The sequence below is a fragment of the Periophthalmus magnuspinnatus genome, chromosome 12 (assembly GCF_009829125.3).
Source record: "Periophthalmus magnuspinnatus isolate fPerMag1 chromosome 12, fPerMag1.2.pri, whole genome shotgun sequence".
NCBI lineage: Eukaryota > Metazoa > Chordata > Actinopteri > Gobiiformes > Gobiidae > Periophthalmus > Periophthalmus magnuspinnatus.
The window spans coordinates 13,139,445-13,157,662 of record NC_047137.1 but is presented as its reverse complement, the minus strand read 5'-3'; the positions used below and the strand labels follow the sequence as shown (position 1 = coordinate 13,157,662).

Below are 18,218 nucleotides of genomic sequence, written 5' to 3'. Positions count from 1 at the left end.
GGGCTAAAGGTCACGTGGAAATGCAGATGTTTATTATAATATGGTGAATTTGTGCGTCTAGTCACTATAGAAATGACCAGGATCAACATTTGTGCGTTTACCTTTTGGATATTTCATGGTAAAGTCATTGACTGTGTATATAAATAGACCTAGCTAACCTGCTAGCTGCCTTGTTCCAAATAGTACGTGATCATGGGCGTGCTTCCGGCTTCATTTACTCTGGCTTCAGTTCACTTTCTATTGAAAAACTGTCGCCCCTCTCTCTTAACTGCTGCTGTCAGGCTCATCATTTAAGTCTTAAAATGTTTATATTGACCGGTTCTCCATGATCCTAGTATTTCACAACATATGAACATTAATAACAGATTAATCAGCTGTCTTCTTTCCTCGAGGTCGCTCCCGGTAACATTAGCAACAGGTTTTATTGTTGCTAAGTGCCCGATCCCTGTAAAAACAGCAGTGCCGGAGGGAAAGTGCGTTACCTTCAACAGCCTCTCTCCGTATTGACTCTTTGGTCCAAATTCGCCCCTATAACTTCTTGCCTCGAGCTTCATTTGGCTGAAGTCGAACACTACGGGCCACACTCACTTAGGCCACTTTTTATACAGTCTGTGGATAAAGTACGCTGTAATCCATGGGGAAATCTGGCTCTGGCACCAGTTTTCCTATTGATTATGTTGTACTTTACCGTGGAATATCTAAATTCATAAACCCTAGACCCTAGAGCTTGCTTTTAACTTAACTGGCATCTGAATGAAATATTAGTGACGTATAGAAAGTTGTGACATCATCTTAAATCCAGAAACGTATGTAAAAGCTTAAACACAAGATAAAAAACAAGGGTAAACAGGGAGGCATTCAAGAGGCATTCACAACAGATACTCGAGCCGCCTCAGCTGCTCGACATGGAGGAGCAGTGTCTCTACTCTGAGCGTGGAAAAGCTCCTCACCCTGTCTTTAAGAGTGCAAAGGAAACTCATTTTGACCGCTTGCATCTGCCACCTTGTCAGCTCATGACCAGATGCTGCACCAGTCTGCCTGCTGAGCCACCTATCACACTCTGACTCCCTGCCCACCTGCGGGTGCCACCTTGATTTGGAGGAGCTAATTTTCATCCTAGCTTCACATTTGGCTGCAACATTCCCCAGTGCATGTGCTCTGTATGAGTATTATACAGTCCTCTAAAGAACAGAGCAGGGATTAGGGTTTAGGGCAGGGGTGTCCAAACTTTTTGCACAGAGGGCCAGATTTGGTGAGGTGAAAATGTTTGGGGGCCGATCATTCGGCCTGATCATTCTTTGAAACATTAATATTAAATGTAAATTGCCTATTTAATTATTTTTTTTACTTATTATCACAAATGGCTTTCACCTTTCAAAACCAATTGAATGATACACAAATGATAAATATGAAAAAGTGAACATTTAAATTGTGCTTTTAATAATCACAATAAAATCACTGAGATTTTAGAATTTATTCATCTCAGACAAATACAAAAAAATACAAATACAAATAAAACAAATAACTTTTTAGCACTAATGTGAAGGATGAAACTGAGATGTGGACTGTAGTAAATAGGCCCGGTCTGGCTCAAAGACAGTGGCCTTGATGCACAAAACGTCACGTAGGTCAGAGTCAGTTAGTTTTGTCCTCACACGTTTCTTGTTAAAGTTCATAACCGAGAATGTGTTCTCACACAAATATGTCGAACCAAACAAACTCACCATTTTCTTAGCAAAGGTTTGAATTTCTTTAAATCTGTCTTTATCCAGTTGGCGATAAAAGTCAGCGAGTGCGTAGCCTTGGAGCACGGCTCCGACCTGCTACCATCTTCTGGTGAAATATAATATTGCTTGTACATGTGCATTTTACACTGGCCAACATTGCTGACAGACCACACATAATTATTTTTATTCCAGTAGAAATTTGTACACGAGCCACAATTGGACCTCGGACCGGAGGGTTAGGGTGTATGTTTGTTCTAGTTTCCATTTTCACTGCACTTTAAAGCCGAGTGTCTACTGCACCATTTTATCCATGTGTGTGGACTGATTTCTGATTATGGGGAAAATCATTGAGTTGTACTTCAAAATTGTGGGTTGGACGTCTCACAGTGAGACAGGAACAAAGATCAAACTTTGTCCGACGACCAAAGATCTGAAGCCTGCCTGATATTTTGGGTCTTGGTCGCAGAGTGAGTCCTCCTCTCGCTGCATATGTGTTCAACCTCTGTTAAACATTTCCCTTTCATTTACTATTTTTCGTGCCTGACTGATCGTGTGCACTAATCGTGTGACATGCAACAGAGGAGAAAATGGCGCAGTGGACACTAGACTTAAGCCCATGTTTACATCCACATGTGAGAAGTAGAGGATGTGACTTGTTCTCCACGCATATATGACTCTGTTAGTCTATGGAAGGCCAAGTCGCTTTGAAAATCTGAATAATTCATACTATAGGACCGTAATGACACTTATACAGGTGCTATCGGGCAGAGCAGAACAGTCCGGCTCTGCGCCAACCAGCTCCCACCCACGCTTCTGTTATTCAAATGTACAAACGACACCGCGCAGACGTGAGGGGCCGAATGCCAAAGCTGCAGGCGAAGATGCAGCTGAACCGAGCACGCCGGCATCGTTCAATAGACACATTAACATATTCTGACATCTCGTGGACTGAGGCGTTGCGAGCATTTCAATTCTGGCGAGGAGAGATCCAGTCATTAACCCGTCTGTTTTGTGGAGGGAGCAAGAAACAATCGAAAAAGTTGGCAAAGCTACCTCTTGAATGCCTCCCAAAGTGCAAAAGAAACTATTTGGAAAGTAAAGAGATTAGCGCCCATAGCACAGCGACGAGGTTAGCGAACATTTATAACAACTAAGGAGCCGAGCGGGTTGTTATATAGAGGTGAGATTCATGGCGGCGCGTTACCGACACAAAGTAGGTGTAATAAATTGGACAAGCGAAACTGACACATTTATTTTCAGTGGTGACAACACCCGCTTGAAATGAGCAGCGAAATAAAAGTGCCGTATTAGCGCGCACTTGGGTTTGGAGCCTGTAAAAACGCTCTATAAATAACCAGATTTTAATGGCGCACTATATTCATAAACTTTAACTGAAGTGTGTTGTCAGAATACGCATAACATAACAGAGCCACCGGAGAGAGCTAATGTTGTGTTAAAGAGAGATGCTTAAAGGAGACGTATTGCTCGTGTAAGTTAAGTCAGCGCACATTTTGGAGGAGGGGAAATAGATTTTGGAGTTTAAAATGGCTGTTGATGGGGCTAGAGCTAGAGCTAAACACCTAAACTCCGCCCACAAGCACAGAGGGGTGAGGAGGGGCGGGGTCTGGGGGGTATAACGAGCAGTGTGATTGTTCTAACAGGTATCGATGCTTCAAACCCCGTCCCTGCAGTCAAGTGTTTTTTAAATCAGAAATCAGAAAAACCTGGCTGTAATTTGTCTTGTGTGATGTCACCAACTACTTTGATTTAGGTGTTTTTTGACCAGAGAGCTGCGCATTTACCTAGTTTGTATTAAAATTGCCCCCAAAAAATGACTGAGAACAGTAGACAATGCAATTCAAACTACACAGACACAGTTTAGATGGGGAAAAAAGTGTATAAGTGTTCAGTACCACTTTAAACCTCACTGTCCTTTTATAACTTAAAGGGGACATATCATGAAAATTACTATTTTGATTCATTTCAAAAACATATCTGGGGGTTATACTTTGTTTTATTCACGCTTCCGTCAGTAATTCTGTTATATATATCCTTCTGGGGGCTCAGAAAACACTCAGTTTAAATTTTCCCTGGATTGTTATGTTATAGATCAGAAATTTGAAAACCTCATGTGTAGTTTCTGAATCCATAAACCATCTGCAGACTCGTCCTGAACATTTTTGTACTGCAGAGATCGTCTCGCTTGAAAGAAGGGACACTGTATTTTCCAAACTGAGGCAGTGTTTTAAGTTCTCAAATAGGGATGGAATATATATCGGTCCCATTATCAGCCAATATCGATTGTTTTTAATACTGATATTCAATTCTGATATTGTTGCAATTCTCCATGTCCATGTGCCAATTCCCACACATTCCCAATTTGAAGTAAAAATGGAAGTAGAGCAGTATTATATGTCTGTATGTAATAAATTATTTTATATCCCAGATAAAAAATATTCTGGTTCTATTTTTACAAAGTGAAAAGTTAATTTGTGAACATTACTTAAACTTAAGATAAATATGTGTGCTTTGGTATGGATGTTAAAGCTAAAGCTAAATATCTGTATCGGCAAATATCGGTTATAAGCCACAACAGCAGGACAAATATCATTCTAAATGGTCAGATTTATATATACAGTGGTCTCTCGTTTATCGCAGGGGTCACCTTCTAAAAATAACCCACAATAGGTGAAATCTGCGACACATCAGCTTAATTTTTACTTTATTCTATATGTTTTTGGCTGTAAAACCCCTCACCACACACTTTATACACTTTTCTCACACAGGCATTAACATTTTCTCACATTTCTCTCTTGTTTAAACTCTCTCAAAGTTCAGCGTCTTTGTCGGTGCGGAACATTTCATCGACATGGACATCGTGGGTTTTGTCGGGGAGAAAACAAATTGCAAACATACAGCACTTCAGAGTCACACTGCGGTACAACGTTTATGTAAATTTGAACACATTCTGTACTGTACAGGAGACACGGCACGGAGGAAACTGACTAAAATTGCACAAAAAAATCCGCAAAAGAGTAAGACAACGAAAGGTGAACCGTGATTTAGCGAGGGACAACTGTAGCGCCACATTCAAGGCCCTTAAAGCTCTTTACATCAAGAAACCACTCACCCATTCACACACACATTCATACAACAGTGTCTTGCCCAAGGATACGAAGACACTATCAGATATCGGTATTCTAAAACATGACACATTAACACAGAGGTGTTCAAATAGATGAAACCTCCCTCAAAAAGACGATGTTTTTGATGACTTGTTTGATTTTGTTTAGCAATCAGCACAGAGTTGTTAAAACGTTGTGTAAGGGGCTTTTTCACAGCAGCAGCACTTTACAATATTATAACAGATTATGTATTTATCTGACAAAAATGTGGCTGTTATTGTAATATCCACTAAAATCCTGAGTTCACAAACAGCTAAAAAAAACAAAAAGCAGTGACTGGAACCCCATAGCTCTCAAACAATACACAGAACTGTTAGACTCTCTCAGGCATTACAGGTTGTAGTTCTTTTGGTCATCAGCATGTTACACACTTTTGTAAACCTTTGAATCACTGTGTATTTTCACGTTTCGCAGTTACTCAAATCTTCTCTGCAGTCCGCTGTCCACCCCATGCAGAGATGTAGTCACGTACACAGTGAGCGAGCTTGTCCTGTTGTCAGTGTTGCAAAGAGACGACACTTTAATACTGCTGGATTTTCACTATATTCAATGGGAGCAGCAGATATTTATATTTTTTAAAGCGAGGATACTTCACTTCTATGGGGTATTAATTGATAACACGTAACATAACGCACCACGTTGCCTTTTATTGTTTTGAAAATGATGCGCTAGCTGAAAACAACGTATTAACATGTTTAGTAAGTTTCAGTTTCACTTTGTCGCTCTGAGCCCACCCTCCCTTTGCTCTCCGCGCTGAGTCACTCCTCCTTCAGAGCGCTATTACAAAACAAAGCTAACCGTAAGGAGGGTTTGAATAGGGCCTGGGAAATATCGCAAGATTACTCAAACATGCATGATCTAAAACTTCATCAAGCACGTTTTTTTCTGAGCTCTCCCTCCCTTTGCTCTCCACGCTGAGTCACTCCTCCTTCAGAGCGCTATCACAATACAATCAGCGCGTACAGGGTTGTTCCGCTAACCCCGGGAGATATCGCAAGATTACTCCAACATGCATGGATCTAAAACTTGATCAAGCGCGTTTTTTTGACGAACGAACAACGTCATAACATGGAAAACAGGTCCAAAAAGTGGATTTTGCATAATGTCTCTTCTTTAATAAGCTGATTTTTTAAAAGATGGGGCATTATGCAGACGTTATGCTGTCCAAGAACTCATTGCCCATGGAATACTTTGAGTTCTTGGGTCTGTAAGAATGTTCGTTTCAGGTGTAATCGTCAAAGAGGACCAAGAAAGTCAGAAGGGTTTAATGAGTTTTGCGCAGATAAAGTGAACAATGAAGCAACGGACTCTACAGAAAGGATAGATGAAAGTCCTGAGATGTCCATGTTTACAGGTTTTATAGTGTTTCTCGTGTGTGTGCGTTAAGAAGGACCCTCTTCTGGTCAGTATAGCGTTATCTTCATGTGCTCCCACGCAACAGCAGGGTCGCAGGAACTCACAGTTTTGTCCTTGACTCCGAGCAACAATGTCTCCTTTTGTATTTTATGTCAATGCATTTTACCGGTAGTCACGTGTTAGTAACTTAAGCATTAGTACGTTGTTCGAGATACAAGTTTAAAGTAGTGCGCGCTGCTAAACGTAGATACTTTACAGGTCTGGTCACTAATTGTATTTTTTTTTTTTCCTTTTGGGTATATCAACGGAAACTGCAGCCCCCCCCTCATCACAAGATTCTGAAAACCTCCAAGAGTGCGCTTTAGTTGATCCTTTGTTATTAAAGGACCCGCCAACCGCGATCGTAGCAATAACTCACATGACATGCCCTAGTGCCGCGAAACAATATGCTAGCTTACATTGACTTTCCCCTCTTACCTTGGCTGCCGGCCCTTAGCTCTCCGAATTGAATGGCAGGTTCAATCCCGCATCGTGACCTCTCAGGCTCAGAGTGATGCATGGTCACATTTGGAGCAGGAACATTGGTCAGGCCCCCATGCGCTCGTGTCTGCGGTGTCAGGGGCCCCAGTTTGCAGAAGGGTAAGTACCTCATTCTTCACGCTACATTGAGCTGTAAGAGCCAGAGTAGCACTTGCAAAAGGAACTGTGGATGACTGCGGACAGCTGGGAGGGACGTCGGGGGGTAAGATGAGTGAGTAGAGATGATGTGCAGAGCCGTATGGAGCTAAAAGTAGATTAGGGATATGCAAAGGGTCCCACTGGACTCTGAAAATTAGTGCATGAATGACAACTCCAGGTAGATGTTTAATAAAAAGAATAACTGAAAAGAGTGTAATATTGACACTTAAATTTAACTTAATGATTTGTTTAGGTATGTTACTACTTCAGATAGGGGATAAACTATGCAAAATCGACTTTTTGAAGCTTTCTACCATGTTGTAACGTTGTTCCCTCATCAAAAACAGGCTTGAAGAGGTTTTATATGTCATCCGTGCATGTTTGAGTATTTTAGAGATCTCTCCCGAGCCCTATTCAAACCCTCCTTATGATTATAACCAGTATAATTCTGTGCAAAACTCACAACGCACAAGCTAACTTTCTGCACAAGTCATTAATGAAGATGCTCCTTAAAGAGGGGGTGTTACACAAAAGTTCTGTTCCCTCATCAAAAACACGACTCAAGAGGTTTTAGATGTCATCTGTGCATGTTTTAGTAATTCTGTGATCTGTCCCAGGCCCTACTCGAAGCCTCCGTACGGTTAGCAGTATGAGCCTGTACATAGCTCCGCCCACAAGCCTACGTCACACATGTTCCCGCACGACAATTCTCCATAAATATACAATAAACATGATACAAAACTTGATAAACCTGATGCGATGTGCAGTAGTTTCATAAATATTGTGGTAGTGCTCTGAAGGGGGAGTGACTTAGCAAAGGGAAGAGGGACTCACAGCATCAAAAACGAAAGTAAAACATGTCAATACATTGTTTTCGATGAATTTAGCATTTTCAAAACAACAAAAAGGTAACATGGTGATATAAATATGTTATGAGTTAGCAGTTAATACCCTGCGGAAATGTAATTATCCCTGTTTAATCATAATAATAATGCCTTACAGTTGTAGCGCTACACTCTCGTCATTATTCATTCCCTCCACTCTCGGTGCTACTGTAGTACTACTACTAGCCTTGGGGCAGACTGCGGCAATCTGTACCATCGGCCCCTCGTGATGGTTCAAATGTTTTGCCAAAGACACAATGACAGAACATCCCGAGTGGGTATCAATCTTCTGACCTTTGGGTTGTGGGACCACTGCTCTACCCACTAAGCCGCTCCATATTTATCGCGTTACAAGGTTTTTTTTGCGTTTTTATTATTTATTGTTTTGTGTCTGCGTGGTGTATTTTTTAATGAATGTTTGGATTTAATGTAAGCACCAGATGTTGTGACCTATGTGCCTCCAAACTGCAATAGAATATGGTTTGTTTGTGGTTAAAAGTGTCATTGCTCAGTATATCTGGACATATTGGGACCCCTTAACCCGTCTCCTGCATTACCCTCCTAAAAGCAGACCTCCGGATATGGATAAAAGCAGAAACGATGACAGGCCAGTGCTGTGAAATACTTCTCTGTCAGAATACTACGCTCTGGCTAGAATGTAGAACAGGCCGGGGCGCGTACCGTCTGGGAATGCTTCAGGACAAAATTAATATTCCAGAGGACTCACGGAAGAATATCCCTGGAGTGTCGAGTTTACTGTGGCGATTTTAACAATACAATGCAAAAATATCTCAACCGGGACAGACAAACAAACATGTGAGGTGTAAGAGTTTTTTTGAATGCATAAAATTTGGCACTTAGACTATGGTAAGAATGATATGAAGGAGGCTGATTGTTCTGCTGCTGCGGTGGAAATGGTGCGAATAGGATGGTATTACCGATGTGGGATGGGCAAATATCAGATTATAGTTTGGTCAGATTATAATTTGTGTTTAAACATGTGTCTAAATATGTTGTTGGGGATTATCAAACAAAAATATATATAGAATGAACCACAAAAGCGCAGAAATATTGATACTGATCTAAAGTTTGATGGTTCGAATCCCGCTCTCGACATAAACATCATCGGTTGAGCGGTCAGATCCACGACCCACAAGTTGGCGATGTGATTCCAGCTTCCACGAATGAATGCTGCTGTTGCGTCCTTGGGCAAAACACTTAACCCACCTCGCCCCAAAAGTGCTATCTAAAAATGAAAAATCTGATGCGGCTTGTCCTTAGATCAGAAGTCTCAAACTCGCGGTCCTAGGGCCAATTGCGGCCCGCGAGACAATATTTTGCGGCCCGCAGGACAATATGAAAGTTTAATGTTAGTTGCGATGTGTACTCCCATCACAAAAGATTCAACAAATAATGATGTACAGCCATAAAATCCACAAGAATTGGCATATTTCCTGATGTATATTGAAAACAGCGATAACTTTTGAGAAGATTTTAGCAAAACGGAATACGTGATGCGGCCCAGCTTCACCCAGACTCTACCTCCTGCGGCACCCAGATAATTTAAGTTTGAGACCCCTGCCTTAGATTTATATAGTCATGTGTTCTTGTACGAAATGTTGGCCCCCGATCATTCCAGCTCTCATTCCTATCAAACTTTAATGCTAACAGCTATTGTTCGTAACCTCATTTAAGCTGTTTGACTCCTCGGGGCAAAAGCTGTTTGACTCCCCGGTGCATCAGCAGACATTGAACCATCTGCTCATTATAAATATACATTTTTAAGTTACACAACGGGAAAGACCAAGGTTAAGACGTCCCAAAGTACAAAGACTCAATGATAAATAATTCACAAGTGTCACTGTCACTGTTCCACAGACAGAGGAGGGCTGAGGAAAAGTCCGGTGTGTCTCCCTGGAGTGGTGTTAGCCGTGGAGTTTGATGGATGTTGTTTTGGTGTCCCTGTCTTACATCTATAATGCATGTCCCGATGAGACATGGACACTCACAGTCTGATCCCGAGCTGTTAGCAGACGCATTAGCGCAGAGGTGAAGATGTGCCAGAAGTTACAGTCAAGATGTCCGACAACAAGGATTTTTACCGCCAAACATCTGCCAATGTCATTCGCTAGCGTTTTATGTTCACTTTATTGTCCCAGTAGGAAAACGTGTCCTCTACATTTGACCCGACCTTCCATGCTGCTGGTGCAACCTCTCGTGAGCAGTCTGTAGGCCAGGACTACCTTAGCTGGAGGTGTTTTCGGTTGATGGGTGCCCGGAAGAAACCGATCGAGACACAGAGAGAACATGCAAACTCGAACGTGGAACCTGTATTTATCTATAGTACCATGGATTACACTTTCGGAGGTAGATTTGTGTTATGTTTGACATCCTGATCCCAACAAACATGGATTTTAAATGATTCCTAGGTCATTTCGAGGCCTTTTAACCACGCAAGAGATAGAATATGTTGTTTTGGATTGTTAATTACTATGGCAACGGTGCTATTTTCATCACTAGAGTAATTCTCTTGGCAGTGTACAGGCTCATTCTGAAGACTAAATGTCCGTGAGGTCGCTACAGCAGTTTCAGACTTTATTTTGAAAGGTGGGGCACAGTTGGGTAAGAGCTCTTGGTATTGTACGATGAAGCAGTTTGTATCCATAGCAACCGACGCAAAAAAATGGGTTCTGGGTTCTGAGTTGCACAGTTGACAATACTTTACACCTCAATGTTGAATCCCATATCGTGCCTGTCTCTCTTTATCAAATCATTTACAGTGGAACACGCTCTATGTGGCTAATGCTAATTATTATTCAGTCAAGAATGTTTTGAAAATGCCTTATTCGCCGAAAACGAAATATTAACATGTTTTATGAGTTTCACTTTTGCCGTTCTGAGTCTCCCCTCCGCTCGCTCTCTGTGCTAAGTCACTCCTCAGTCCTCAGTCCTCCAGAGTGATATCACAACACAATCAACGTGCCTCCCGCTAATGAAACTACTGCACATCGCATCAGGTTTGTCACGTCATAGTGTACAGTTTTGTATCAGGTTGACGTGGGCTTGTGGGCTGAGCTTGTGGGTTCAAATAAGGCCCGGGAGAGATCACTAGATTCCTCAAACATGCATGTATGACCTCTTCAGATATGTTTTTAATGAGAGAACGATGTTATAACATTCTAAAGAGCTCCAAAAATCGATTTAGCATAATGCTCTTTAAATTATGTCGGGTGAAGATGCATAAACGTCTATAAACCGTCAGACTTTGGTGGATTATTACATTATAAATTTAAGTTATAACATGGTACATTTATTTATTTTTTTATTTTTAGTGTGTTTTAAACTGTGAAAAACTGTGAAAAACATAACTAGTTCATTTTAAACGGATTGTAGTTTATAAGCAAACTCTCAGAGATAAATTTGAAGCTTTGCCATCTAAGCTAACAACAACTAGCGTGCTAATGTACACTTTCTGCTTATTAAGGGCTGTTCATACAATGTATCTGTACTGGGGCAAGACCCGTTCTGATCAGATACATAGGGAAAAAGATAGATACAGGCCCTTTAACTTCAGGTCTATTCATAAATTGTAATATTTGTTTTTAAATACCGGGCGTTTAGAAGCTCCCTTGGGTTTACACTTGAGCTTTAATATATGCATGTGAGTGAGTGACAGCAGCGTTTAAGTCCCAGATGTTTGAACACACACACACACACACACACACATCGTTTCTCATTAGCCCCCTGCTGGTGTGATTACCCTCCTACAGCTCTCTGGTATGTCTCACACACACACACACACACCTCACTGTCTGTAATGTTTAATACAGGACATTCTGAACATAGAGGTCAACTCCTGTCTATTAGTGTTATTGTATCTGCCTCCCTTGGGACAATTCCTTCATTAGATCTGAAATGAGAAGTAATATGACAGTCAGTATGCGTATTCCACTATGGCTCTAAACATGAGATGTGGTTATATATTTTAGTCATTGCATTGGGAGTCTGTTCTCATTAAATCTTTAAAGTTTTATTATAATGTTGCTTTAAAGTTTTATTATAATGTTGTTTTGACTTGTAGCTGTTTAAATGTATTGCCCAAGGACACAACAACAGTTCACAAAGCCTCCGCAGTCAGCCAATGCACAACCTTTTGAGTATTCTTGTATATTTAGACTTTTCAAGAGTTGAAATTGCTTGGACCCACTGTGTGATGTCATTAAGTGATCCAGGAAGTCCATTCACCTTGAAAACATGGCACATATGTTGTGCCTTCCTGATCACCATCATCAGGCCATTTTTTTTTTGGCCACTCTGCGAACCCTTAGGTCTGGCTGATTGTATGAGGTATGATTATGGCCTATTTTTACTGCGCTGTAACAAAACTGAAAACAAAAACATGACTAAATAAATTAATAATAGAATTTATACCACACAACTGCAAGAAAAACGCACATTTATTTGTAACATGTGATACGTTAAAAGTATACCTTCATAGTTGATTTTAAATGAACTGCGCTCTTACTACAATCACGAAACGGGACAAATCTGTGTTATATCAAATCAAATCTTAAGACTAAATTATTATATAAACATGGTAGTGCATATTTATGTAATTGAGAGGTATTTTTGGTGCCTGGTGTCAGTCCGTTTCTGTTCCGTGAGCTCTGGTGTATTATTTGGATCCAGCTCAGATGTGGCAGTCTGACAGCCACACAATAGGAGCAGCCCACACTGAGCACACAGAGCACATTTCACTAAGAATCTGAACCTGTCTTAGCCTCTGTACACACACACACACACACACACACACACAGCCTCGAGACACACAAACCAGGTCCTCATGACGGAAATGCTTTATTCGATCAACAACGTGATTTAAAGTTCAGATATGGGTAAAAATACATGGGCGACAGTGGCTTGGATGGTAGTGTTGAAGTGTTTGTCCACTGTTTGTCCACTGATCCGAAGCTCAGTGGTTCGAATCCCGCTCTCGATATGAACATCATTGGTTGAGCGTTCAGATCCACTGACCCACATTTTGGCGGTGCGATTCCCAATGTCTGTGTACACTGGTGTATGAATGGGTCTGTGAATGGGTGAGTGGCTCTTTTTGTTCATTTGTACCAAAATAATGACATAACGCTGCCAAATCCTGTGTCTATCGCCGATTAAGAAAATAAAATTGTTGAATGAAGTAAGTACAGAGCAGTGGGGATGTAAACGGCGGCGGTGAAAATGGGGATTGATCCGCAAAATGGTTGAAAAAAAAAAACTATTAAAGATTGTTCAAACCTGCACGAATCACTCCAAATACAACTGTGGATGAGTAAATGTCGGTTCAAAAATCGATTTGGAAAGTCGATTTGGCACAATAGGTCTGCTTTATGTTGGCGGTGCGATTCCAGCTCCCACAGATGAATGCTGTTGTTGTGTTCTTGAGCAAGACTCTTAACCCATTGTCTCGCTCCCAGTGTCTGTGTACACCGGTGTATGAATGTGTGTGTGAACGAGTGAGTGGTTCCTTGATGTAAAGCGTTATCTTTCCGTCATCCATACCTGTTTGAGCATTTTAGCGAACTCTCCCGCGCCCTATTTGAACCCAGTTTACGGTTAGCTGTAAGAATCTTTGCAATGCTCCGCCCACAAGCCTCCATTACCCCATGCTCCAACAACGACAGTTCTCCATAAATATACAAAACTGTACACAACAACTTGACAAACCTGATGCGATGTGCTGTAGTTTTATTAGAGCACATGTGTGAAACTCAAGGCCCACGGGTCACATATGGCCCTCCACATCACTTTATGTGGTCCTCGACAGGGTAAATTAAAAGGTTTGATGGTCTTAAAATGTTGTTTTATCAGGAAATACGCAGTTACACAGTCATATTAGTAGTAATAGTAATAAATACAGAAACAGTTAATTAACAAGTTAAAAAAGTAGTTAGATTTATTTTACATCTGGCCCTTTGAAGGCGGCCATTTTGCTGATGTGGCCCTCGGTGAAAATGAGTTTGACACCGCTGCATTAGAGGGATGCACGGTGACTGTAATGTGGTAGCGCTCTGAAGGGGGAGTCACTTAGCGAGCAGAGAGGAGACTCCGAGCTGAAGTGTGAATGAAACAAAATACAACTCCAGGTATGTCTTTGATAAATGGACAAAAGTATAACAGTGACTAAGGTTAGGGTCAGTCTCTCAGTAAAAGAATGTAAGTTGGTGGAATATCCCCAAGAAACACGTCTCTCCCTGTCTCTTTCTGTGTGTGTTTGTGCACCTGTCTGACCCTCTGTCTGCTTGTGTGTGTGCCGCAGGTAAATCTGGTCCTGGACGATGGGCGGAGCCTCGGCCTGATGATCCGAGGAGGGGCGGAGTATGCTCTGGGGATCTACATCACAGGAGTGGACCAGGGCTCGGCCGCGGAGTGTGGAGGGCTCAAGGTAAGACCGCACTGACGCTGCTGTACTGGCCTCAGTTCTCTTTTTTCACCATTAAATGTCCCGTGATGAGGCTTTGCAGCACTTTCATCAGGAGTGTGGACATTTTAAAGGGCCAATATTTCACTATTTTCTGATCTATGTTATATGTGTTGTGTTTGTCGTTTCCTCATCAAAAACGTACCTGGAGTTGCCCATATCTACTGAATTAAGGGTAAAAGGTAGCGGTTAACGTGAAAACTGCCACTTCATGACATCACAAGGTGGAACGGAGTATTTTGACCTTTGGAGACGCAGACAGACTAATAATAAAGGGTGACTCAAACATGTGTGAATGAAACAAAACACAACTCCAGGTCTGTTTTTGAGGAGATAACGACATTATAACATCCACGTACTCACAGACACACAATAGGAGGAGGGTCCGCTGTGTCTCTGCGTTGGACACGAGGACGACAGCTCTTTTACGGAGACATGCGTGATAGAGCTCCGTCTGAGAAAGCAACAAAAATTTAGATATTTAATGTGTTTAGTGAGCAGTGAATTGGTCTAAAACCAGAACTGAACCAGCTATAAACCAGGACTCTGCCTGCAAGATTTGGGTTTATTGAAAAAAAAAAAAAAAAGAGCAGTAGAATTGTTACTTTGCAGCCGATGTCGTCAATATTCCCTGTGGATGTAATACTAGCTGGAGGCACTGCTCTGTCTGAAGCTCTGTTACTCAAGTTAGACTTTAATCTGAGCTTTTTTGCAACTCAGTCTTACCAAAAAGAACTAACTGAGATGGAACTAGAACAGGAGAGCTGTTTTTTGTGCTGTTAATCAAGTCCCTCACACATAAAATTACCGTCACAAGACAGCTAGCCTTAGCCAACAGCTTTTTAGTTAGTCACTCTCACATTTTTGTTAAAAATCAAACTCCTAAACAGGACCACGAACACTCGGATTCATCACAGGCTTCTGAAAATGTGCTGTTTAAATCCATTTTATCTTAAATTAGGCTGTGTTTGCTAATTGTGCGCATTGTGTCACCATGGCAACTGCTGAACATACTGCCATAGACATACATGCAGAACAAACTCAGCGTGATATCACTATAAAGTATCGATATAGGACCGCCACAGGATTAGATTTGTTAGTTTGATATGAAAATAATAGATTTAGCCTAAAAAGGTGTTGCGACGATAGGACAATAATACTAGTCAAGATTTTAAAGTAATTTATTAGTGTAAAAACAAAAAAAATCTTGAAGATAGAAGACATATTGTACTTGTGTCTGCTATATAGTTATAATCTATGACACCTTTGGATTATTAAGTTATAATTTGCACATTTTAAATCGCAATATTGATCTAAAACGACTTAATAAAAGAAACAAATCCACCGACAACAAAGAGTCACCAAATCCGATTGATAGCTGCATGTCACATTAGCGATTAGCAGATTGTTTTTCCATTTGTACCAAAATAATTACGTAACGCTGCCAAATCCTGTGTGTATCACCGATTAAGAAAATAAAACTGGAGAACGAAGTAAGTACAGACCAGTGGGGATGTACTTGCGGCGGTGAAAACGGGGATTGATCCGCAAAATGGTTGAAAATAAGCGATTAAAGATCGTTCAAACCTGCACGAATCACTCCTAATACAACTGCGGGTGAGTAAATGTTGGTTAAAAGCTCTGAAAAGTCGATTTGGCACAATAGTTCTGCTGTAATATAACCCACACTCCCCATAGAGGATATATCCGCTCATCTACCACTCTCTGATCTCCCTGAGGTCAGTTAACTTTGCCTGCGGGTTCTTAACTTAAGCTCTCGACCACCTCAGCATCTGGAACAATCCATTTGTCACATTTTACATTATTTCCAGCAGCTACGTCAAGTTGTGTTAAGCCTTTATTTCCAGCTGTCACGTCCTTTTAGCGGAGTGACTGTTTGAGTGTTCCCTGTCCACTGCCTGGTCAGAAGAGGTTATAGTTTCGACATTACGGCGGCCATCTTGGGACAGAGCCATCTCCTCCTCTGTATGCATTCTGAATGTTTAAGCACAGAATAATGGAAAATTAGGCTTGTTTGAGATGAACTGAGCCTCGACTGGTTGAACGCTACTGAACTAAAGGGCCCATATGACACTATTTTCTTATCTACGTTATAATGTTGCTTCCTCGTCAAAAACAGACCTGGAGTTGTGTTTTGCTTCATTCAAACATGTCTAACACACAAACCCTGCGTATTTAGGCTGAAATCTTCTCAGACTAATAATAAAGGGTTACTCAAACATGTGTAAATGAAACAAAACACAAATCTAGGTGTGTTTTTCATAACTTAATAACATTCTAACATGGCTAAAAGTTCACAATCAAGTCAATTTTGCGTCATATACGACCTTTAAACCAGTGTTACGTCATGAAGTTTCCCGGGAAAAACCTTTAAATTCATTCCACATTGCAAGTTGTTTTCTGCCATTCCAAAATGTCTTAATACGGAAATGATATTTTAATTTAAAAATAGCAGATTGTGTCATGTACTATTTTATGTTTTGACTTTTGAGAAGCCATATATGTTCTCCTTTTATTATTATCCAAAGAAATCTGTTCACATTTTGGCTGGAGAACTTTATGCAACAACACTGTTACAAACGTCCTCGTGGTATCAGAGCACTCAGAGCAAGTTGGGAACAAGTGGAACACAACGCGATTTTGGAAGACTTATCAGGCCGTGCTGGAAAGTCTTCTAAGGTTCAGCATTGCAGCAGGGTAATCTGTGTGTAAACTAAAAAAAAACGGGCCACTGCCTAAACGTCTGGGTGAACAGGAGACCTCTGTACTCTGCATCAGGCTGGTAACATCCAGAATAACCCTCTAAATGCTCTGTACTCTTGAGTTATTACCTCCAGGGCCCTTAAACAGCTTAAACAGCCCGTATTCTGATATTCTGATCTGTTATAATGTCGTTTCAGCATTAAAAACACACCTGGAGTTTTGTTTTATTTCATTCTGCCAATGTCTACTGAACAAAAGTTAACTTGAAAACCACCGCTTCTTGACATCACAAGGTTGAACTGAGCGTTTTGAGCTTCGGGTAATATATTTTGAGTCAATTTAGCGTAATATAGGACCTTTTTTGTGCCAGTATTAGCCTACAGAATAGGTCATTGTTGATCCACACACTGCACTTTATCGCTGGCTGCTGAATCGTAATTGACTTGTGTTTTTAATGTATTCTGTATTTATGGGCTGTACTCTTATCTATTGCACTGCATTAATAGCAGCATGGGTGGAGAGCCCAAGACAAATTTCACAAGCGAGGGACAATAAAGTTCATTTTGAATCTTAAATCTTAACCGGGGAGCACTGCGTTTAGATCAGCGTTGATGGACACACGCAGTGGATTTGTGCAGTTGTAGCTCATCTCAAACAAGCCTGACACTACTGAAGTCTTGGATGTATACTGCATTGTTCACTTTCGTAGTTGTGTGTGTAAGATTGGGCGATATGGCAACAAACATCATGCACGAAAGACGACAACAATACGAAACAATTTATTTTTATTGCCTATTTCTCACAGATGTTGAGTATGTAGAGTATGTTTTGCGTGTTAACCACTTCAGTCCTCGACCACCACAGCATCGTAATGTTGCTTAAAGCGAGTTACACGAGGCAGTTTTGCGTAATACAGTTGCCCGTCGTTTATCGTGGGGGTTACTTTTTAAAAAATAACCCGCAATACTCAAAATCTGTGAAGTATCAGCTTTATTTTTTACAATTATTCTATATGTTCTGCAGCTGTAAAACCCCTCACCGCACACTTTATACACTTTTCATAGACATTTTGTAACATTTCCCTCTTGTTTAAACACTCTCAAAGCTCAAACATTCGTAGATTTTTTAAAATAAGTACAGTATTATAGAACGAAACCAAAAATTAAGACTTGTTTTCAGGCCCAGA

General features: G+C 40.9%; 1 protein-coding gene across 1 annotated transcript in view; it reads left to right on the top strand.

Moving 5' to 3' along the window:
* whrna (whirlin a) overlaps positions 1–18,218 on the top strand; it is a 344,555-nt gene that overhangs the window by 194,953 nt on the left and 131,384 nt on the right. The window contains exon 4 of the mRNA XM_055225688.1: positions 14,147–14,272. Within this exon, the coding sequence (XP_055081663.1) occupies positions 14,147–14,272 (126 nt within the window). The remainder of the gene's footprint in view (positions 1–14,146; positions 14,273–18,218) is intronic.